This window comes from Xenopus laevis, chromosome 6S, assembly GCF_017654675.1.
Source record: "Xenopus laevis strain J_2021 chromosome 6S, Xenopus_laevis_v10.1, whole genome shotgun sequence".
NCBI lineage: Eukaryota > Metazoa > Chordata > Amphibia > Anura > Pipidae > Xenopus > Xenopus laevis.
The window spans coordinates 125728811-125752754 of record NC_054382.1 but is presented as its reverse complement, the minus strand read 5'-3'; the positions used below and the strand labels follow the sequence as shown (position 1 = coordinate 125752754).

General features: G+C 42.1%; 1 protein-coding gene across 1 annotated transcript; it reads right to left on the bottom strand.

The window, feature by feature from the left end:
• Positions 1 to 506: 506 nt before the first annotated feature.
• On the bottom strand, positions 507 to 23613 carry fam83a.S (family with sequence similarity 83 member A S homeolog). Its single transcript, XM_018223932.2, has 4 exons — positions 22887 to 23613; positions 15983 to 16150; positions 15159 to 15283; positions 507 to 1643 (listed from the first exon to the last, which is right to left on the bottom strand). Exons 1-4 carry the CDS (start codon positions 23361 to 23363, stop codon positions 1079 to 1081), a joined length of 1335 nt encoding a protein of 444 aa, XP_018079421.1. The 5' UTR covers positions 23364 to 23613; the 3' UTR covers positions 507 to 1078.
• Positions 23614 to 23944: the final 331 nt, after the last annotated feature.

The following is a 23944-nucleotide window of genomic DNA, read 5'->3' as shown; positions in this document are numbered from 1 at the left end:
AAGGGTGTCTAAGATTTTCATATCTCTACATTGGCAAAACTGATTTCCTTTCTTTCTTCTGTAACACGGGGCGCCTACAATAGCCCCACAATCTGATGCAATGGCTCGAGTGGAATTGCTTTAAATGGCCCAGTTACTTTGTCTGTTCTTTGCCATGTTAGTAGCCTTCAGTTTGCCCTGTCCCTAAGCCTCTAAACTCTTCCCATGGTTTATTAGAAAACCACCATGTTTTTTTTTCTGCCCTGCACTTTGTACAGTGGTGTAGCTACAGTTGCACAGGCCTGGGTGGTACTTTGACCTTCGAATAGGCCAAATTCGACTTCGATTCGAATTGAAAATACTTCGAATATTTGACCATTCGAAAATCGAAGTACTGTCTCTTTAAAAAACTTTTCCACTTCGCCACCTTAAACCTGCCGAATTGCTATGTTAGCCTATGGGGACCTCCTAGAACCTATAGCCAACATTTGGCTACGTTTTTAGAAGTCGAAGTTTTTTTTTGAAAATTGTTTGATCGATCGATTAAATTGTTCGAATCGAGGATTTAATTGAGCGATTTTACTTAGTTCGCAAATGGCCATATTCGATAAAAAAAAAACTTTGACTTCGAATATCGAACTACTGCAATTCGATGGTCGAATTTCGAAGTTTTTTTTCACTTCGAAATTCGACCCTTAGTAAATGTGCCCCTAAGTGTTGAACAGTCAAGGAAGGCAAGGGTATAAGCAAGTGCAATAGGCAACACCAATCCACATACAGTAGACAAATACCTTTAATGTGCCATTGTTTACAAGCATAGTTAGTTAATATATAGTAGAATATAATCAAACCATTACATACTAATCCAGGTGGCTCTGCTCACACCAGCATATGTCCTTAAAGGCTACAAAAATATCTCAATGTACAGTGTTTACAGAAACATTACAAAAATATGAAGAATTGTATGAACAAATGGTATGGCTTGCAGCACTATGAGATATCCTTAATCCTGTCTTTTCACTGGGTATCTAGTTTCAGTATCTTAGTATATATTGTCTCTTATTGTCTGTTTTTACCGAAGGTCAAGGCAGTCCTGAAACTAGGTCATGGTGGGTCTAGAAAATAATCTCCAGCCTTGATTAAACCTTGGTGTGCTGAAGTTGTCTTGCCTCATCCGGAAAGACCTATAAATGTTGGCGTTATTATTAATGAAGGACGATGGGGAGTCTGGAGCATAGTTCCTTTGATAGTAATTTGGCTGGTAGCTGCTTTGAGGAGGTGGAGATATCAGGGAAGGGTATCCATGGAATGAATTCATCCTTTGTAGCGGAGATGTCACAGGAGACCTGGGTGGAGAGGCCGGGACTGGAGTGGTGGACTCTGGAGACTTGGGCCGATGAGAATCATTTGAGATGCTAGCAGTTGATGTACTACTGAATGGTTCCGAGGTGGTGTTAATGCTTTCCGGGGTGCTATCAGTCATAACACTCACTCCACTGTCCTCCCGCCTCAGGACAGGAGCCATAGGCGCTGGAGATTTCAAACCCATGACTGGCTTTGATGAACCATACAAGTGCCTGAACTCCTCATCAAACAGCTCTACCACAACTCCAGAAAACTTGTACAAGAAGTTCCTGTGGACCTGGCCTGAGAGCCACGTGAAGCTGTGAAAAGTAGAGTAGAAAATATATTAGAAAAGCTCAAAAACACCCCTGAATGTTGTGTATTATCTTGGTTAAACAGATGGCTGTGTTATATTTGCCATTACCCTGGACGGAGCCCACCACTCCACAAACCCACAAACCCCCAACCTGCCCTGTGATACAGACATCACTAAGGACCAATAATAACGATGACATCACTAAGCACCATTCGTAAGTTTATATTTTAGATGATACAATATATAAACCACAACATATATAAAAGTACAAAGCATTAAGATACACAGTAGAAAGAAGGTACAGGAGCCTTAAAAAACGGCAGCCAACATATGAAGATGGATAGGCAAAACATCGAGATAAAGTCTAATCTATTGAGATGCAGCCAGTTCTCTGCCAGTTGCTGAACTCTCCGGCACAAGACCGGATTCCTGTGCTACCATAAATTAGTTTGGGCTGAAGTTGAAAGATGAATCTGCTGTTGACACATTTATTAGCTGATTATATTTGCTATTTGGCACCATAAGATCAATGAAGTTTCCTAGTCATCAAAACGAACAAGTGATTATTGTGTAAGCCCTTAGGCTTGTGTGATGCAAGTGGCAAACAGTGTGACACCAGTCTTAGGAACTATCTGTTCTTAAAGGGCATGTAAAGTCTAAAATAGAATAAGGCTAGAAATGCTGTATTTTGTATACTAAATATAAACATGTACTTACTGCACCACAAGCCTAATCAAACAAATAATTTATGCTTTCAAAGTTGGCTACAGGGGGTGGCCATCTTGTAACTTTGTTATACATCTTTGCAAGACTAAGACTGTGCACATGCTCAGTGTGGTCTGGGCTGCTTAGGGATCATCATAAACAAAGCTGCTTGAGTTCTGCATGGCTGGGAAGTAAGGCGGGGGCTCCCCCTGCTGTTCATAAGTATAATTGTTTCCCTGCTCAGCAGTTAGGGACCGTCTGACAATTCCTATCCACAGCAGTAAACGAAGGGAAAATTTCACTGCATACAGTCAGGTTTCTTATAAAAACGGTACACATTTTTTAATTAAAGTATATTGGAAATAGGTTTCTTTTTCATTAAAGAGAGTAAAAATGGGATTTTATTTTTTTTGCCTTTACATGCCCTTTAAGAGAAAGGTATTTGCCCTGAGCTTACAGGAGAGAGGGGCACATCAGTGAAGGACAATAATATACACCCGTGTGCCCAATGATCCAGGCAGTCATTGATGGGGCATTTAACGGGGATCAACAGAATGATTTAATGACTATTTCTAGGCACAGTATTAGGCACTAAAATAATTATGCCCATAAAAATATGTTTCACTACCATTGGGGCTCTTCTATCCTTATACCACTTGTGCTGGTAAATGTTGCATTGGTGATAAAAATGGGATGACGTGTGCCACTTTTTTGTACTTTGCATTTGGATCATGTTAGAAAATGAGGCCTAGAATGTATCTCTAGTGTCCACAGTTGGTGGTAATGTGATCAAACTTGGGGGTCTGGTCCGAAACCTGGTGGATATTGGAAGGAGAAGACGACCACTGTGAGTCAACAATAAACACAGTCTTGGAACCCACAGTAGAAGACATACCCTCAGCACAATAAACCATCTAGAGAAGCAGAAAGGAAGGACCTTTAGCTCCATCCATGTAAGACAATGTGAGCTCCCTAATGAGTAAGTCTCCAATGTGCTGACATAAATAAAGGGAGGACAAATCTTATTTAGTACTTGCTGGGTGGGAGCAGCTGCTCATATACAAAGGAAAATATGTAGGTGTTTATCAACACAGAGATACACAGGTCCAATATAAAGAACTGGTCTATGGCAGTTTACAGCAGTTATAAAGGGGTGCTGCTTTTGAAGCTTTGTTCCATTCTACATTCTAAAACCCCAAAAAAATCTCATATCAGTCAAAGAAAAGCCCCAGCTTTGCGCAAAGATTAAATTTATAGTCAAATATCTCCCTGGGCCATTCAGTCGCATACAAAAAGAATAATTCCCCCTTTTAGGCTGAGGCTGGCGCCAGATCAGTTTGCTTGCCTAAGTGTACCTTGCTATTGAGAACAGATAATTCCCTAGTAAATATATAGATACACGTCTATTTACATAGCGCCTCAGGCACAGCGTGCATAACAAATTCTGTATGCATTTCCAGGTATATAAGAATAGAATTCAGGGCTACTTGTTTATACAGCTCTGTGGGATAACTCAATAATAAGAACATAAAAAAATATATATAATTATGTATTTAAGGCACTAATAGCAGGAGCAGGTGTCTGGATAGTAATGCACACAGTGTGCCGGAGCCTGGCATTGTTACAAAGGAGGCAGCTAAACCGTGGGCATGTGGAATTAGGCAAATCATACCGGCTCATTTACAATGTGGAAGGTAGGGGTGGGGGGGAGCCATGTAGGTGCACCCTCATCAACCCCACGAGTGTCTCCTAATTTACACATCATTCAGACATGGTAATTAAGGTGGTGGAGATGGACGTAGGCCGTAATGGTGCCAGGTAATTATCATCTGCCCTATGGCATCCATCCTACCAAAAGCCACAGCACACTAGGAAAGAGATATCTAATGGAACATAAATGGAGTGAGTGTTATATGAAGAACATGAAGTTCAAAAACAGAAAGAAGGATGGTTTTGGAAACAAAAAGTTAATACAAAAGAGGTCTATGATCAGGAATTTTTGGGTGAAGAAAAGAAACTATTGTGTGTCCTGTGTCCTGAGGAATAACTTGGAAGAAGGTCAATTATGGTGACACCTTGCTGTGGTGGGAATATCAGTGGACAAAAAGAAAAAATAACCAGGAAAACAAAACCACAATGAGAATTGACAGACGACAAGTACATTTTACCTGGTCATTGGTTGCTACATGGTACCTGACCTGATTGAAAATTAGGATTCCTTAAGGAATAAGAAATCCGGCCTTGCCATGGAGAATTTGTGATCATTGATCAATAACTTCCCTACTTTAGTCTTGGAATATATTTTGCATGTGTTTTAGTAGTGTATATGACCTAAAGGTTTAAGTCCTGCATCAAAATCCGAATGTTTGGATGAGTTGATACTAGTTGGGTGTTAGGCTCTGCTGGGACCTTTGGGTTTCTGATGTAACCTTTGGACAAGGTGAACAGCTGGCAGGCAGGCTTACTATCCATTACCTGGCCTTTGCAGCCCTAGCCCAGCAATAGCCTGAACCTGCCCTATATAAGGCCAGCCCTCCTCACCCTCCTTACCTGAGCATTGACCTTCCTAAGCACTCGACCCTAGCTGGGATCCTGCTCTAGCCTTTACCCTTGCCTTGTCTACCTTATACCTTTCCTGGCCTAGTCTGAACCTTGATCTGTACCTGTACTCCTTGCCTTGTCCCGACCTTGCCTTGTCTGACCTTGTTCCTGCTCTAGTCCTTGTTCCTGCTCCACGTCCACTCAGCCCTGTCGTATCCAGTCTTCTCCTGTTCCTGTTTTACGCCTGCTCCGTCCTGCCCTGACTCATCACCCTCTTCATTCTGTCTAGTCCAGAACTGACCCTTTGCCCTTGTCACCCTGTTCCTGCCGTTCCCTTTCCATGTCCTGTAGGCACATACAGCTCCTGCCTCAAGGACTCACTCTTCCCTCATCTGCCTCCACAACACCCCCTAACCTCATCTCTGACATTGGGTATCTCAAACCATTATCACCTCCAGGGTTGTTACTATCATAGTCATAATAAGTAGGCCTGGATCTGGATCCATCTCAAGTCAAAGGAAAGTTCACAGTTCTACCCCATTGTGACCTGGATCCAGTCCTACAAATTGGAATGGCACCAGAGTTGGTAGTGTGCATGATGCCTACTGGAAAGCATATTAGATATAGGATGCCAGGGAAGTTCTAGAAATCTAGGATGTCTAGAGGTTGGATATTTGTTCAACGTTAATTCCTTTATTTTTGTCTAAAAACCCATCCCAAAATCTGATCTGCCGACTGCAACATCAGCGACACAGGCTCTCGGGATCTTCAAATACTTCCTCACAATGACTGGTAATTAGGAACAAGCAGGAACATGGAATGAGAGATACAGAATAATCCTAGTGACAGTTTATTTGGCATTTGTGTCGCTCTGCCCTCCGGCATCAACACAAGAAACCATTCATTTAAATGGAAATCCTTTTTTTAATGTGAATTTATACTGCAATCATCAGGTTTCAGGATTTGTGCTCAATGTAATATGAATTCAAGATGAGATTCTTACTAATCCCTACAGCCTTCCAGCAGTTTGGGTCAGCTTTGCCTTTGCACCTGGAGCGGTGAAGCACCGAGCAGGATACTGACACCGAGAAGCACAGTTTGTACTCCCTGCTATAGATACAGTATCAGTAGCAACAATTTACTAAATGCTATTTTAATAAGCTGTTGAGGGAAATGGGGTTTTTAGTTAAAGATCTGAAGAGCTGCAGCTTGTGTAGCACTTGTTTAAGGGGGTCATCCCCTAACTTGTAGCTTTATCCATTGGGTTTCAGAATAATGAATTAACCAGACACAATATATTGTCATCAATTATATCCAATTATGAGACAACAGATGTATTCCTTGTTCTGTGCAAACATTCTACATTCTAATAACAGAATGGCCTTTAACCTTGAGCTTCTTCTACAACACAGGCAATTCTGTACTAGTGTCATGTTCTATAATCTTTGTTCTTTGATAATAACCACTTATGGCTTAAATCTAAAATCCTGATATCTACAACACTCCCTTCCCAGAGACTATTATCCCACTGTTACTATAGGCACTATCTCTCCCTACTATACCTGCTATCCCACAGTCACACTCCCTTCCCAGAGACTATTATCCACTGTTACTATAGGCACCATCTCTCCCTACTATACCTGCTATCCCACAGCCACACTCCCTTCCCAGAGACTATTATCCACTGTTACTATAGGCACCATCTCTCCCTACTATACCTGCTATCCCACAGTCACACTCCCTTCCCAGAGAGTATTATCCACTGTTACTATAGGCACCATCTCTCCCTACTATACCTGCTATCCCACAGTCACACTCCCTTCCCAGAGACTATTATCCCACTGTTACTATAGGCACCATCTCTCCCTACTATACCTGCTATCCCACAGTCACACTCCCTTCCCAGAGACTATTATCCACTGTTACTATAGGCACCATCTCTCCCTACTATACCTGCTATCCCACAGCCACACTCCCTTCCCAGAGACTATTATCCACTGTTACTATAGGCACCATCTCTTCCTACTATACCTGCTATCCCACAGTCACACTCCCTTCCCAGAGACTATTATCCACTGTTACTATAGGCACCATCTCTCCCTACTATACCTGCTATCCCACAGTCACACTCCCTTCCCAGAGACTATTATCCACTGTTACTATAGACACCATCTCTCCCTACTATACCTGCTATCCCACAGTCACACTCCCTTCCCAGAGACTATAATCCCACTGTTACTATAGGCACCATCTCTCCCTACTATACCTGCTATCCCACAGTCACACTCCCTTCCCAGAGACTACTATCCCACTGTTACTATAGGCACCATCTCTCCCTACTATACCTGCTATCCCACAGTCACACTCCCTTCCCAGAGACTATTATCCCCACTGTTACTATAGGCACCATCTCTCCCTACTATACCTGCTATCCAGGGCTGGTCCTATCACATGTGGGGCCCAATTGGGACCATGTTGGCGGGGCCCCTAGACAAAGTGTTGCTGGCTACTGACACACCAAGTATTTAGGAAAATAAGGGCATACAGGCACAAAATAGAAAGGAAAGGGGCAGACAAGGTAAGAGAGTGAGAGGGATGAAATAGGGGCACATAATAGGGGCACACAGGGTAAGAGAGAGAGGGAGGAAATAGGAGAGTGGACTGGGCCAATTAGTTTGGGGCTGGGCCAATTCAGCTTGGGAGCAGGCTTGGTTGGATTGGGGGCAGGCAGGGCCTATCAAGGTTGGAGGAAAGCTGGGCCTATGAGAGTTGGGGGCAGGCTAGACCTATGGATTTGGGGATGGGCTGGACTCTCAAAGTTGGGGGCAGGCCAGGCAGCATCATGTGCTGAGGGAAATATTATCTGTGCTGCCCTGTGGTGCGGGGCCCCCCAGAGGTGCGGGGCCCAATTGGGCCCAATTGGTCCAATTGGCCTAAGGCCGGCCCTGCTGCTATCCCACAGTCACACTCCCTTCCCAGAGACTATTATCCACTGTTACTATAGGCACCATCTCTCCCTACTATACCTGCTATCCCACAGTCACACTCCCTTCCCAGAGACTATTATCCCACTGTTACTATAGGCACCATCTCTCCCTACTATACCTGCTATCCCACAGCCACACTCCCTTCCCAGAGACTATTATCCACTGTTACTATAGACACCATCTCTCCCTACTATACCTGCTATCCCACAGTCACACTCCCTTCCCAGAGACTATTATCCACTGTTACTATAGACACCATCTCTCCCTACTATACCTGCTATCCCACAGTCACACTCCCTTCCCAGAGACTATTATCCACTGTTACTATAGGCACCATCTCTCCCTACTATACGTGCTATCCCACAGTCACACTCCCTTCCCAGAGACTATTATCCCACTGTTACTATAGGCACCATCTCTCCCTACTATACCTGCTATCCCACAGTCACACTCCCTTCCCAGAGACTATTATCCACTGTTACTATAGACACCATCTCTCCCTACTATACCTGCTATCCCACAGTCACACTCCCTTCCCAGAGACTATTATCCACTGTTACTATAGACACCATCTCTCCCTACTATACCTGCTATCCCACAGTCACACTCCCTTCCCAGAGACTATTATCCCACTGTTACTATAGGCACCATCTCTCCCTACTATACCTGCTATCCCACAGTCACACTCCCTTCCCAGAGACTATTATCCACTGTTACTATAGACACCATCTCTCCCTACTATACCTGCTATCCCACAGTCACACTCCGTTTCCAGAGACTATTATCCACTGTTACTATAGGCACCATCTCTCCCTACTATACCTGCAATCCCACAGTCACACTCCCTTCCCAGAGACTATTATCCACTGTTACTATAGACACCATCTCTCCCTACTATACCTGCTATCCCACAGTCACACTCCGTTTCCAGAGACTATTATCCACTGCTACTATAGGCACCATCTCTCCCTACTATACCTGCTATCCCACAGTCACACTCCCTTCCCAGAGACTATTATCCACTGTTACTATAGGCACCATCTCTCCCTACTATACCTGCTATCCCACAGTCACACTCCCTTCCCAAAAGATATTATAACCATATAAATATTATAAGTGGTGCTTGGAAGACGTGAATAAGTTATGTATTACTTGCATTCCCTGTCTACAACTGATGCTCTAGCTCCACACAGTTGAATTGGACCCCATTATTCCCAATGTAACCTCTGATAGAGCCAATAAAGCTGAGGGACTGGAGAGACTAGAGCAATACATAATGTACATTCTATAAGCAAACTGGTTGTTAAATGAAGCAATTGCATAAAGGCTACACCCAGTCCTGGCACAGGCTACAAATGAACCTGCCAAGATGTAGATAATAAATAAGAATTAGTGCCAGAAAATATAAAATAAGGATTAGCGGAGTCATAAATCACAATTTGGGTGCTATTAATTCCTAATAATTATGGGCAGTTTTTTTCAACATCTGTTGACTGATTCACAACACTGAAAGATGGGCTGGAATCCTTATAAATGGTAGAACTACACGGACGTTTTCGTCGCGATCCGACGCGCTGCTACAAAACACCGGCAGCAAATCGCATGTGACGGAAATAAAGAAAGTGAATGTATTGTCGGATGGCGTCACAGTGTTGATCCGACGCGTCACGACAGTCGGATGCAGACGGAGCCTGCAGCAATGGTTTTGTTACATTTAGATTTGGTCTTGTCTAGGGATATACTGAATTCAGGAGTCGGTTCGGTATTCCGCCAAGATTCAGCCTTTTTTCGGCAGGATTTGGTTGAATCCAAGTGCCTGACTGAACCTGAGTCTGAATCCAAAAAATCATGTGACTTTTCGTCACACAACCAAGAAAGCCAAAAAGAGGTCTGGGAATATTTGGTTGTTGACTTAATTGTAATGCTGTCAGGTTTTTGTTATATAACTCTGAGTCATAAAGTCTACTGTATATCCAATAGCTGTCGGCATTGGGGCAACAAAGAGCTGCCCTGGGTACAGGGTCATCCTGGGTAGGTGCCACCTTTTCTGTAAAAAATACCGGCCTTCCTATATATTTATCTTTTTTCCCTATTTATAACATTGGGATCAACCATAATTTCTACCGGCCAGACCTGTAAAATAGCGGCCAGGTGGCAGCCCTATCTGGGGGTCACTGTGGCTGTGAGTTCAAGGGCCCTCATCCCGCCATCAGCAATGCCCCACCCCGAGGGCACCCACCCATTTCATGCCCTTTACCTCCTTAACTTTTGCTTGATCTTCTAGGTCAGGGGCCCCCAACCGCTGGGCCGTGGCCCTGCCCAGAACTGGGCCGCAGACAGTTCTGAACTGGGCCGCCAAACAATTAATTAACGAATTGGATGCCGGCGCACCCAAATTGAACGCCGACCCCTTCATCCTCCTCCCCGACCACTCCGTGACCCACTAGGACCCCTCCTGACCCCCCGACCCACTCCCCGATCCCTCCTGACCCCCTCCCCAACCCCCCGGTCCTTGGAAAAAAATGGTCCCCCGGTCAAAAAAGGTTGAGGACCCCTGTTCTAGGTGGGAGAGAAAGCCTGGGTCTGGGCATTGGAGTGGGCCATGGACTAGTAGGTGCCATGAAGGCTCGGGCTCATTGGGTTTTTTCCTGGTGTTCTGACAAAACTACAATGGGTATTTGCCAAACTCAAAGACCCATTCTTACTTGCACAATCTCCTGTTCTTACTCTGCAGAAGAGAACAATACAATGGCAATGTGTGCTCAGTGCTGCAATATTTGTCCCACTCATCAGCCCATAGCCAACTCCCTTGCCCAGACTCAGGGAGCAGCCAGAGTGAACAAAACTGCACAACAGGGGCGACTGAAAGGGATTAAAATAATCCTTAATAAATCTGTATTCCCTACGATCATTTCTATTTCCATTGTGTAAGGTACCGTGCTATTAAAAGGGCAAGTTAGAGATAATAATGTACTAAATGCTGATTCTATGACAAGCACACTCACTGATCATATGAATCACCCTTTAAGCTCCCATAGGTCTGACAAGCAATAAATATACGTGGCAGGACTGATACCACAATGGGTGATTTTTCCAGGTAAATGGATGGCAACTCCCTTGCGTTGGAAGGAGCACCAAGCTCTTACAAAGTGACTGTGCCTAAATACATGTTCTTATTCAAATAAGGTTTGGCCCAGGCAGTATAAACTGTCCCTTAGTGACTTTGGCTGCTGCAATGAAAGCTCCAGATATTAAATTCAACACTCGCCCAGGGTGGACCAAGGATGGCGGTGTCTCTGGTGGGTCTGAGAAGATTCAGTCACTTAAATACCACATTGTCCTCATACACAAAAATCTTACAGTGCCTTTTATCCCAACTAGTGATGGTGAATTTATTTGCCAGGCATGGATTTGCGGCCGAATTGCGGCACTTTGCCAAATGCGAATTTTATCGCAAAACTACTGCAACAATTTGGTGTGGAAAAATTCGATGCGAAAAAAAAGTTGCTTGAGTAAACATTGTCGTGCGTAAAAATGTTTTTGTCGCCCATTGATTTTAATGCATTTGGCAAAACAGTCATGCTTGTAAAAAATTGTTTCATGCATAAAAATGGTCAATATTATTTTTTCATTGACTCCAATGCGTTTTGCAAATTTTTCACATTTCAGCGAAGCAAAACGGGACAGATTCTCTCATCACTAATCCCAGCATGTCTAAAGTTTAATAGAATTGCTTCAAGAATTGGTTTGGCAGGAGAAGGTTCGAGTCTAAGTAACAAAAGTGCTTAAAGGGCACCTGTTGGGCAAAAGTATTATCCCCAACTAAAGGTGTGAACTTATAGAGCCCACACATCTGAGTACCGGGGTGTTTTCTGAACAAAGATTTTTAGTGAAGCAGTTGTATGAAATTAAATGGTATATGAAAAAATGTGGGAACCCTTGTAATTGTGATAATCTGAATGCATGTAACTGCTCAATACTGATTACTGGCAACACCAAATTGGTTAAGCCTTGAACTTCATAGGCAGGTGTGTCCAATCATTAGTAAAGGTATTTAAGGTGACCAATTGCAAATTTGCAATTTGACTCTCCTCTGAAGAGTGACAGCATGGGATCCTCAAAACAACTCTCAAAAGATCTGAAAACAAAGATTGTTCAGTGTCAGGGTTTAGGGGAAAGCTACAAAAAGCCATCTCGGAGGTTTAAACTGTCAGTTTCAATAGTAAGGAATGTAATCAGGAAACGGAAAGCCACAGGCACAGTTGCTGTAAAACCCAGGTCTGGCAGGCCAAGAAAAATACAGGAGCGGGATATGCGGAGGATTGTGAGAATGGTTACAGACAACCCAAAGATCATCTCCAAAGACCTGCAAGAACATTTGCTGCAGATGGTGTATCTGTACATCGTTCTACAATTCAGTACAATTTGCACAAAGAACATCTGTATGGCAGGGGGATGAGAAAGAAGCCCTTTCTGCACTCACGTCACAAACAGTCGCTTGTTGTATGCAAAAGCTCATTTAGACAAGCCACAGTCATTTTGGAACAAAGTGCTTTGGACTGATGAGACAAAAATTGAGTTATTTGGTGCTTTGCATGGCGGAAGAAGAACACCGCATTCCAAGAAAAACACCTGCTACATTTGGCCATAGCTATACCTGTTAATATTTTATTTTGGGACTATTTCCTGCCGGTAAGTAAGAGTAAGTACCACTGAATTCCAATGTTCTGCTTTTTATGCGACTGTAGCAACATCCCCTTATGGTCTTATATTTGTTATGGTTTTAGCTTACAACACTGATACTTACCCCTCTGTCTCACCCTAAATGACCCAAAGACATATCCCCAAGCATTGTCCCCCCTAGGGCTCCGACCCCCATTTTGGAAACGTACAAAAGAGAAGCACACACATACAGGTATGGGATCCATTATCCCGAAACCCATAATCAAGAAAGCTCCAAATTATGAAAAGGCCATCTCCTATAGACTCAATTTTATCCAAATTTTTTAATGATTCAGGGAGATCAAATCTCCTCTTCTTGGGGGTGACTAATCTCCCCTAACTGCCTCCCCTGAATTCCCGCCGGTTACAATGAAAATGGCCGGCAGGATGGCACTCGGAGCGATTCATTTTCCAAAGTTGCCCGAAGTGAAGAAGAGGAGATTTGTCGCCAGCCGACTAATCTCCCCCTGAAACACCGCGTGTGTCTCTGTCCTTAAGGTAAAAGGATCCAAAATACGGAAAGATCCATTATCTGGAATAACCCAGATCCCGAGCATTAACAGGTCCCATACCTGTACAACATAAAACTCATTACAAATTAGCTGTGTCTGTGAATGTACTTGTTAGATACTCTTGGCTAGATCTGTATTTTGATTTCATTTTCTGCTCTGTTATAACAAGGAGAATATTGTATAAGACATCAGGTGCTGGTCTGAGTTCACACCCAACATCTGCACAAATACAACAGATAATGTTGTGGCAAAGGAACTCACCCACCCAATACTTCTGATGTTCTGGCAAATAATATTATTCATGTGATAGATATCAATTTAAATATCAAACGGAGCAGCTCTTGGCTAAACACCAGGAGCCACAAACAGATCCATCTTGTGACTCTCTAGATTTTGTTAAAGGGGTTGTTCACCTTTAAATGAGCTTTTAGTATAATGTAGAGCAGGGATCAGGAACCTTGGCTCTCCAGCTGTTAAGGAACTACAAGTCCCACAATGCATTTGCCTTTAGACTCCTTCAAAAGGCTCCATTATTGCATTGTGGGACTTGTAGTTCCTTAACAGCTGGAGAGCCAAGGTTCCTGATCCCTGATGTAGAGAGTGACATTCTGAGACAATTTGCAATTGATTTTCATTTTTTATTATTTGTGCTTTTTGAGTTATTTAGCTTTTTATTCAGCAGCTCTTCAGTTTGCAATTTCAGCAATCTGGTTGCTAGGGTCCAAATTACCCTAGGAACCATGCATTGATTTGAATAAGAGACTGGGATATGAATATGAGAGGCCTGGATATAAAGATGAGTAATAAAAAGCTGCAATAACAATACATTTGTAGCCTTACTGAACATTTAAGATGGGGTCAGTGACCCCCATTTGAAAGCTGCAAAGAGTCAGACGAAGAAGGCAAATAATTAAAAAAAACTATAAAGAAAAAATAAAGGCCAATTGAAAAGTTGCTTAGAAAGTGAAAGTTCACCCTTTGATAAATACGCCTTTAAAAATCCCATAGAAATGAATGGAAAGTGGCGGAATTTCACTCTAGTTGTGGAACTTCACTATTAACTTCACTCTTTGATAAATATACCCCTATATGTGTAGTCTTACAGAGCATTGATTTATTTATGGGGTCAGTGACCCCCCATTTGAAAGCTGTAAAGAGGCAGAAAAGCAGAATTATTGAAAAAACAATTTGCGGCGCTGCGCAGCCCCATTCGCATATGCACGCAGCTCATTTTGCGCTCCGAGGCATTGCAGTAGGTGGTCCAGAGGGGGGACAGCAGCCCTGGACAATAGTCCCGGTGGACCCCGGGCCCCCCCAGTCCGACCCTTTACCAGGCAGCTGTTATCTTGTGTTAGGGAGCTGCTATCTGGTTACCTTCCCATTGTTCTTTTGTTTGGCTGCTGGGGGGAAAGGGAGGGGGTGATATCACTCCAACTTGCAGTACAGCAGTAAAGAGTGATTGAAGTTTATCAGAGCACAAGTCACATGACTTGGGGCAGCTGGGAAATTGACAATATGTCTAGCCCCATGTCAGATTTCAAAATTAAATATAAAAAAATCTGTTTGCTCTTTTGAGAAATGGATTTCAGTGCAGAATTCTGCTGGAGCAACACTATTAACTGATGTGTTTTGAAAAAATGTTTTTTTCCCATGACAGTATCCCTTTAAGGTGTTAAAGGGATCCTGCCATCGGAAAACATGTTTTTTTACAAAATGCATCAGTTAATAGTGCTACTTCAGCAGTCACATGACTTGGGGCAGCTGGGAAATTGACAATATGTCTAGCCCGATGTCAGATTTCAAAATTGAATATAAAAAAATCTGTTTGCTCTTTTGAGAAATGGATTTCAGTGCAGAATTCTGCTGGAGCAGCACTATTAACTAATGTGTTTTGAATCCCTTTATATTATTTTTTTTGTAGACTTAAGGCAAATTACAGAAAGCATTCCTTATCCTAAATACCCCAAGTCTATAGCATTCTAGATAACAGTTCCATACCGATACTTTAATAATAAACAACTTATTATCATGAGAAGGCCAGATGCAACTCACCTGTAAGAACCAGACAGGACACATCTCCAGTCGGATATGATGAATTTTTCATGAATTTGACCTGCAAATTTCCTGCCAGATTTGGCACAGTAAACATCTCCAGTGACACTTCTCACGGAAATATTCTGGAAATGACAGAAAGAAAAAAAAATGACAATATTGGATTATTGTATCTTGATCCATCAGGTTTGACATGATACAAACTTTGTGATTTTTACCCACAAACTAGAACCTTGCTAAGTTTCTGAACTGTCTCTTCACTATTCCAAAAATGACTATGCAGCAAAAAACTGTTGCACTCTCTGCCTCCAGGTTACAGTTAGGGCACAATTATCAATGCATTCTTTGTACTTATTTACTTGGCTCTTGATCACTCATCGCTGCAATGTATTGTTTATTTAATGTCGGCTTAACTTGTACAGCATTGACAAAGTGACTTATTAAGGATCATTTTATTTCAAGTGTTTGAATAATAGGGTATGTCGGATTAATGAAACTGCTGATTGTGGATGTCTGCTATTCTATTCAGAATACTGGCCTTTCCATGTCTACACAGTTTTTAAAAAAGTACAAATAATACAGACAAGCAGATAAATTGATAGACTAATAGTAGAGAGATTGTTTTCTAGACAGACAGCAGATAGATAGAAAGGTAGACAGATAGATAGATAGATAGATAGATAGATAGATAGATAGATAGATAGAGATATATAGATAGATAGATAGATAGATAGATAGATAGATATAGATAGATAGATAGATAGATAGATAGATAGATAGATAGATAGATAGATAGATAGATAGAGATATATAGATAGATATACCTTCATATGAAGATCTCTAACTTGCAGTTTTTCGCACATTTGGGTAAAGAGATGCAGTTTGTTTGCGTCGAGGAGCAAGTAGACAAATATGTTCCTCTTGTTTGCTGCCTCCAGCACATCACAGAAAATTTCAGCATCTGTGAACTCATCCATCAGTATAGCCAAAACCTGAAAGGAACACAAATAGGATTTAATATATATTATATGGATATGGGAGGTGCAAATAGTAGTAACTGCCCTGGACCCTTGACAAGCAGCAGTTGTTGTTAGGAAAAGTGGAGGATAGAAGATAGAAATAGAAGTAGGACAAATAGGAGTCAGTAGGATAACTTGGTGTGAGTAGTGACTGTAGTATAACTTGGTGTGAGTAGGAGAAGTTAGTGACAGGTCAAGATGGTAACAGTAGGACAAGTTAGGGCAAGTTTTTTTGAACGAAGATTTGTGCCCAAACCACAGCCCTTAATTTGCAGTTGAACATCGTTTATAGGTTGGTCCGCTTGTTTCTATTTTGCCCAGGGCCCCACCATAACAAAAACACAATAGCATTAAATTACAAATGAGATGGATTAATACATTATTCATTTCGGTCACTGGAGAAATGCTCTCCACCCTCACTTATGAAACCAGTAATCCTTCATGCACTGTATGTGATGAATGAGGCAGAAATTCAAGCTCGCTGATCCCACAGATAAAGCAAACCTGCCCCTGGCAATGGTAACCCTGCCAAACTGGTTTTCCACAGTGGAGGTCAATGACTTCTAGTCTATTTGGGGCCTGCTAGGAATGAATTGTGCTTTGTAAAGGGCAATATTTAGGTGTTTATTTGTACAGACCAAAAGCAAAATTAGTGTGATGTCTCCATTCTGATCCGATCGTTAGACCCTAGGGCCCACGATCGGCTCAGCCTGATATCGCCCACTTCAATGTGGGTATATTGCGGAGCGATCCGCTCGTTTGGCGACATCGGCAAATGAGCAGATCTCCCTGTGTATGGCAGCCTTTTGTTGTTCCTTATCTAATTGCAACAACCAATCACCATAGGGTATTTCTGCAACATCACTGTCAGATCTACTGCATTGGGAGTATAACCTGTTCCAAAGACCCCCTGCAGCGTTTAGTCTCCACCCTCCCTTGTCTGTATCACACTTGCCTATAGGGGAGCTCTGTCTGGAAAATGAATATAATGGGGCTCTATAAATAAATATAGAAACATTAGCAATAATAATAATCTTATCAACATCAATCATTCTTCATTGTCGCTTGGATGTTGTTCCGAGTGGCCTCAAAGCAGGAGCTTATTTTTGAATTCCAGGCCTGGAACCAAGTTTTGGTTGTATAAAAAACTGATTTATGGCCAAACTGAACCTCCTGTAGTCTTTAAAGGGATACTGTCATGGGAAAAAACATTTTTATCAAAATGAATCAGTTAATAGTGCTGCTCCAACAGAATTTTGCGCTGAAATCCATTTCTCAAAAGAGCAAACAGATTTTTTTATATTCAATTTTGAAATCTGACATGGGGCTAGACATATTGTCAATTTCCCAGCTGCCCCAAGTCATGTAACTTGTGCTCTGATAAACTTCAATCACTCTTTACTGCTGTACTGCAAGTTGGAGTGATATCACCCCCCTCCCTTTCCCCCCCCAGCAGCCTAACAACAGAACAATGGGAAGGTAACCAGATAGCAGCTCCCTAACACAAGATAACAGCTGCCTGGTAGATCTAAGAACAACACTCAATAGTAAAAACCCATGTCTCACTGAGACACATTCAGTTACATTGAGAAGGAAAAACAGCAGCCTGCCAGAAAGCAGTTCTCTCCTAAAGTGCAGGCACAAGTCACATGACCAGGGGCAGCTGGGAAACTGACAATATGTCTAGCCCCATGTCAGATTTCAAAATTGAATATAAAAAAATCTGTTTGCTCTTTTGAGAAATGGATTTCAGTGCAGAATTCTGCTGGAGTAGCTGATGTATTTTGAAAAAAACATGTTTTCCGATGACAGGATCCCTTTAAATCCACTGAGGGCAATGAATAGCCAATCATATCCTTTATTTGGCACCCCTAGAAAATGTTTTCATGCTTGTGTTGCTCCCCAACTCTGTTTACATTTGAATGTGGCTCACGGGTAAAAAAGGTTGGGGAGCGATGGTCTATAACTCGTGTATGTGCCTATAAAGGGTGAAGGGCACATTCAAGTGACTTTTAATCAAATTTTCTCAGAGAAACCTGAATACAAGGAAATCCAGCCTGTAACCCCCAGTTGCTGAACTGCTGCCAAGGGGGTTCTGTAATTCACCCAAAGATGGAGCCGGAGGGTTGCCCGTGTCTGATTGACATGATCACTTTGGACACAATGAAGTCTGAACAAGCTAAAACCTGGATGTTTCTCTGCACAGGCTCAGACTTGCCTAAAGCTCATAAATCAGACAAAGAAGTTTGAGTTCATTTGCTGTCACGTTAATATAATATTTTGTATTATTCCTATGTGTTTATTTAAAGCCGACCTTTTGGCCTGACTGAATAATCCTGCACCCTGAGACACCGCTCTCTGCACTCTGCCCTAGTGATTTCCACTGGATTCATAGAGGGTGGGTGGCATGTGGGCACCCCATTGATTTCCATGGAATCTTGGGACTATCAGGGGCTACAAGACACAGTAGAACTGGCAGCAAATACAGGGGCTGCCACATCTCTGACTGCCCAATGCACCCTACACCAGTTTCCTAATTCAGAACAAGATGCAAAGTGCAACTCCAACACTCTTCCAAGGGTAACAGCTACAGGTTGTGCATGTCCCATATTTGTACCCCTTCACCTGCAGCAATGAGCCCTCACTTCAGGCCTTGGTAAGAACTCTCTTAGTTTGCACTAGTCTCCAGCTATTCATGAACTACATTTCCTCTTTATGTTTGGAAACAGCTCATGATATTTCATATAAACATGTCAATCACAAGAGACACATTTATATGCAGTTGAATATATCAGATGCACTTTCCTAGCTTGTAATGACTCCTCATTTCTCTTTGATGTGATTGGATTTATTGTTTGGAAAACGAAATTTGGGGATGAATTAAGCAATGTGGGTTGCAGTTGAGCACGTGGTTTCATGTAGCACTAATTGTCCTCTGTCTGTACCCACAGGAGCGGCAGCAGCACACAACACAGAAAATGTAGAATATTTTTCCTGTATTTAGCAAGGATTTCCCCTACTTTGGGCACAGACCCATGGAGCAGACTAAGAATAACTGAAACTTGTGTTTCATAGGGTTGAACACTGCATGTCTCATCGCATGTCTCATCGCATGTCTCATCGCATGTCTCAGTGCATGTCTAAGGGGCCGATTCACTAACTTCGAGTGAAGGATTCGAAGTAAAAAAACGTCGAATTTCAAAGTGTTTTTTGGGCTACTTCGACCATCGAAAGGGCTACTACGACCTTCGACTACGACTTCGAATCGAACTATTCGAACTAAAAATTGTTCGACCATTCGATAGTCAAAGTAATGTCTCTCTAAGAAAAACTTCGACCCCCTAGTTCGCCATCTAAAAGCTACCGAACTCAATGTTAGCCTATGGGGAAGGTCCCCATAGCCTTTCCTAAGTTTTTTTGATCGAAGGATATTCCTTTGATCGTTGGATTAAAATCCTTCGAATCGTTCGATTCGAAGGATTTTATCCTTCGATCAAAAAAAGTTAGCAAAGCCTATGGGGACCTTCCCCATAGGCTAACATTGAGTTCAGTAGCTTTTAGATGGCGAACTAGGGGGTCGAAGTTTTTTCTTAAAGAGACAGTACTTCGACTATCGAATGGTCAAACGATTTTTAGTTCGAATAGTTCGATTCGAAGTCGTAGTCGTTCGATCGTACTATTTGCGCTAAAATCCTTCGACTTCGAATATCGAAGTCGAAGGATTTTAGCGCAAATAGTACGATCGAACGACTACGACTACGGATTTTAATTCCCAGTCGAATATCGAGGGTTAATTAACCCTCGATATTCGACCCTTTGTGAATCGGCCCCCAAGTGTATGTCTCAGCGCATGTCTCAGCGCATGTCCAGCTCCTTATTCTGATGATAACACAGGTGAATCTTTACACCTCAATGCACTCCATGAATTTCCCAGAGGGCAGGCGCCTCCTAAACCCAAATACCACTTTTTAACCATTTAGCATCCGAATTTCCAGTGTGACTCAGGACAAATAAACATTGTTTTGCCCATTGTTTTGTATAAAGCAGGACTATCCAACCTAAAAGTGCCACAAATAAATGACAGATATTATTATTATTATATGTACTATGTACAAGACCCTGGGCAGTTGCGCTGAATTGATGCCCCTAAAAGAAAAAAGTCAGATTGAGATGTGGGTAGATAACAAACAGGAATGTCCCTGGTTCAAATAACCTCCAGTTAGATCCAGTTCACTAGGCATGTTCTGTTTCCACTGGCAGTAATATTATTGAATCTGTTGAGTATGGCTCTTTAATTAAAGGGATACTGTCACAGGAAAACTTTTTTTTTGATACACATCAGTTAATAGTGCTGCTCCAGCAGAAATCTGTGCTGCAATGAGTTTTTCAAAACAGATTTTTTTATATTTAATTGAAATCTGACATGGGGCTAGACATATTGTCAGTTTCCCAGCTGCCCCCAGTCATGATAAATGTCTGTCACTCTTTACTCTTTACTGCTGTACTGCAAGTTGGAGTGATATCACCCCCTCCCTTTCCCCCCCAGTAGCCTAACAACAGAACAATGGGAAGGTAACCAGATAGCAGCTCCCTAAAACAAGATAACAGCTGCCTGGTAGATCTAAGAATAGCACTCAATAGTAAAATCCAGGTCCCACTGAAACACATTCAGTTACATTGAGTAGGAAAAACAACAGCCTGCCAGAAAGCATCCTAAAGTGCTGACTCTTTCTGAAATCACATGACCAGGCAAAATGACCTGAGATGCACCTACACACCAATATTATAACTAAAAAAATACACTTGCTGGTTCAGTAATGACATTTTATATTGTAGAGTGAATTATTTACAGTGTAAAAAGTGTCATTTAGAAATACATTCATTATTTATTTTGGTTTTATTCCAAGATATTAAGGGATACATGTGCTGTTAATATGAATGAGTTTTGTTACAACAGCGCCACCTGCTGGTCAGTTTCCCACCAGTCTGACCAGCAAGTAGTCAAGGAAGTTGTCAGGAGAAAGATGGTCTTCTGTACTCTCACCAATTTTACATTAATTTATTTTAAAGGTCTACTTATCCTTTAATGGCACGTAACCACATTAGTTTGCCTGACCTGTGCCAGGGGAATTGTCTGAGCCGTGTGTCCAGGTCACTTTTTCACTTCTATGCACCTCAATACAGTAAATATAATGATTCAGGGGTTCAACCCTGATTTCTTTTATCCCAAATCAGTTAGTTTGTATCTTTATCACCTGCAAAGCCACAACAGTTGCGGTTTCGTGAAACAGACCATTTTCCTGTTGCTTCTGTATTTGCTGTGGGTAAAGGAATGTAATATGATCACATAACCTCTGCCTTCCCCTCAACCATCATAAAACTATTTGCTTTAATTATAAACATGAAAAAACCCTTTGAATTTGCTGCAAAGGCAAATGAAGAAATATGTTGCCTTTTTGCCTTTACCCTCTTTTTTCTGAAACCAGGTATTGCCATGAATAGCGACCCTCCAGCCTTCCAGCAGCTGTACTACAAATGTGGCAGGAATTGGTGGGAGGTGCAGTTCTGCAATGGATGCAGTGCAAGAGAAACTGCACATCTGAAAAAGATCTTGTACTGTAAGCCACGCTGAGATAAACAGGAGTATAAAAGGTTTATAATTTGGAGTTTTGTCACCAAGAATGGAAATTCCCCACAACATCGCGTTTACTTAAAGGAGAATACGGCAAGTTTTGGCGAATTAAAGGGTTTATTCACCTTTAAATTAACTTTTAGTATGACGCGGAGAGCGATATTCTGAGATAATTTGCAATTGGTTTTTAATTTTTTTATTATTTCGCTTTTTATTCAGCAGCTCTCCAGTTTGCCATTTATGGTTGCTAGGGTTCCAATTACCCTAGCGACCATGCATTGATTTGAATAAGAGACTGGAATATGAATAGGAGGGGCCTGAATAGAAATAATAAAAAGTAGCAATAATGATAAATGTGAAGCCTTACAGAGCATTTGTTTTTTAGATGGGGTCAGTGACCCCCATTTGAAAGCTGGAAGCAGGAAGCCCTGGAATTCACCTCCAGCCTGAAGATGCTTCACTAGGGCACTTGGGTGAATTCAGAACAGAGATGTGAATGTACTGAATGTATCTATACAGAATTCAAATGCCCTAAACTAGACATGAATGGTATCAATGTGCCCAATGGCTGCACCCACACTCCAGACTATATGTTGGTCTATTTAAATTCGGATGACCTCGTCTTTAATTATTATTTCATGCCAATTTGTAGAAAATAAGAACAAACACATTTGATATAAACAAACCAGCATTGTGTGGATTTAAAGAGAACTGGCATGGTTGCAATTTGATGGAAATCTGGATGCTTTTCCGGATAACTGATCTCTCTGTAATTTGGATCTTCATACCTTAAGTCTACTAGAAAATCATGTAAACATTAAATAAACCCCAATAGGCTGGTTTTGCTTCCAATAAGGATAAATTATATCTTAGTTGGGATCAAGTACAAGCTACTGTTTTATTATTACAGAGAAAAGGGAAATCATTTTTAAAAATATGGAATATTTGGATAAAACTGAGTCTATGGGAGACGGCCTTTCTTTAATTCGGAGCTTTCTGGATAATAGGTTTCCGGATAGCGGATCTCATACCTGTATAACAATAAGCCCCATTGTGCGTAGGTGTATGTGACTGTACCTGGGTAGTTCTGTGAATGCATCGGCGGATGGTTTCCCTGACGTTGTTGGTTTTGTCTGTTTGGAAGTAGACGGTGGCACTGGACTTGTCCTTCAGATACGGCTTCTCCTCTGCGCTCCAGTTGTGTAACGGAGACACATGCTCACTCTTATCTGAGTTCATAGGGTAGAAACACTCTGATTTGTTTCCATTGACCACCACCAAACCATTCTCCCCTTCTGTCTGGTTATCATTAGAATACATGGGCTCCTTAATGTTCTTCATTATATACTGGACCTCATCTCCAGAGAGAAAGTCCACCTCTCCTTCTTCATTGAGGACTTTCTGGTAGCCTTCCACCCCACCGTCCAAAAGAGCATCGGTGGCAAACCGGGCGCTCTCGTTGTAGCTGTAATCTACTTTGCTCAGTCGGGCCCATTTGTTTTTGGCTTCTTCTAGCCTTTTCCTGATTTTGCCAAAGGTTTTGGATCTGTTCATGTTCCTGAGATGCAGAGAAACCTAATTGTGCAAAAAACTTGCTGTGCAAGATCAAAGGTGGTGAGATATATCCCGCTGCTCTGCGGTTCCACTAAAGTTCTGTTCACTGCTCCGTTCCTGGGATTGTGGCTATTGGCTGGGGCTCAGAAGCAGAGTTCAGCGGCACCTTCATTGAGTGCAGATAATGTAAACAATGAGAATGGGCAGCTCTGCTTGGAGAGGAGTGACGGCTCTGCTTATATCACAGCAGAACACCTTTACCTGCAGGCTACCTCAGCGGCTTGGCAACTCCCCCAGGAGGCCTGTCAGACCGTATTAAATCCCTCACTCTTTTCTCAGAACGTGTGAAGCTTCTACCCGATCCCTTACATAGTTCATTGTTACCCCACGGGGATCCATTGCAAAAGCATGAACACTCTTTATAAGACTGAGACTGTCTTTGTCCCATTCTCATTCTGTCCATCAGGATATTTGGCCAGTGGACTGGGGGGGTGGATTTTGGTTCTGTATGAGTGTAATGTTATTGTAATGTTAGTCTAAATTATGTTCATAGTCTGTTGTAAAGTGTTCAATAAAAAACA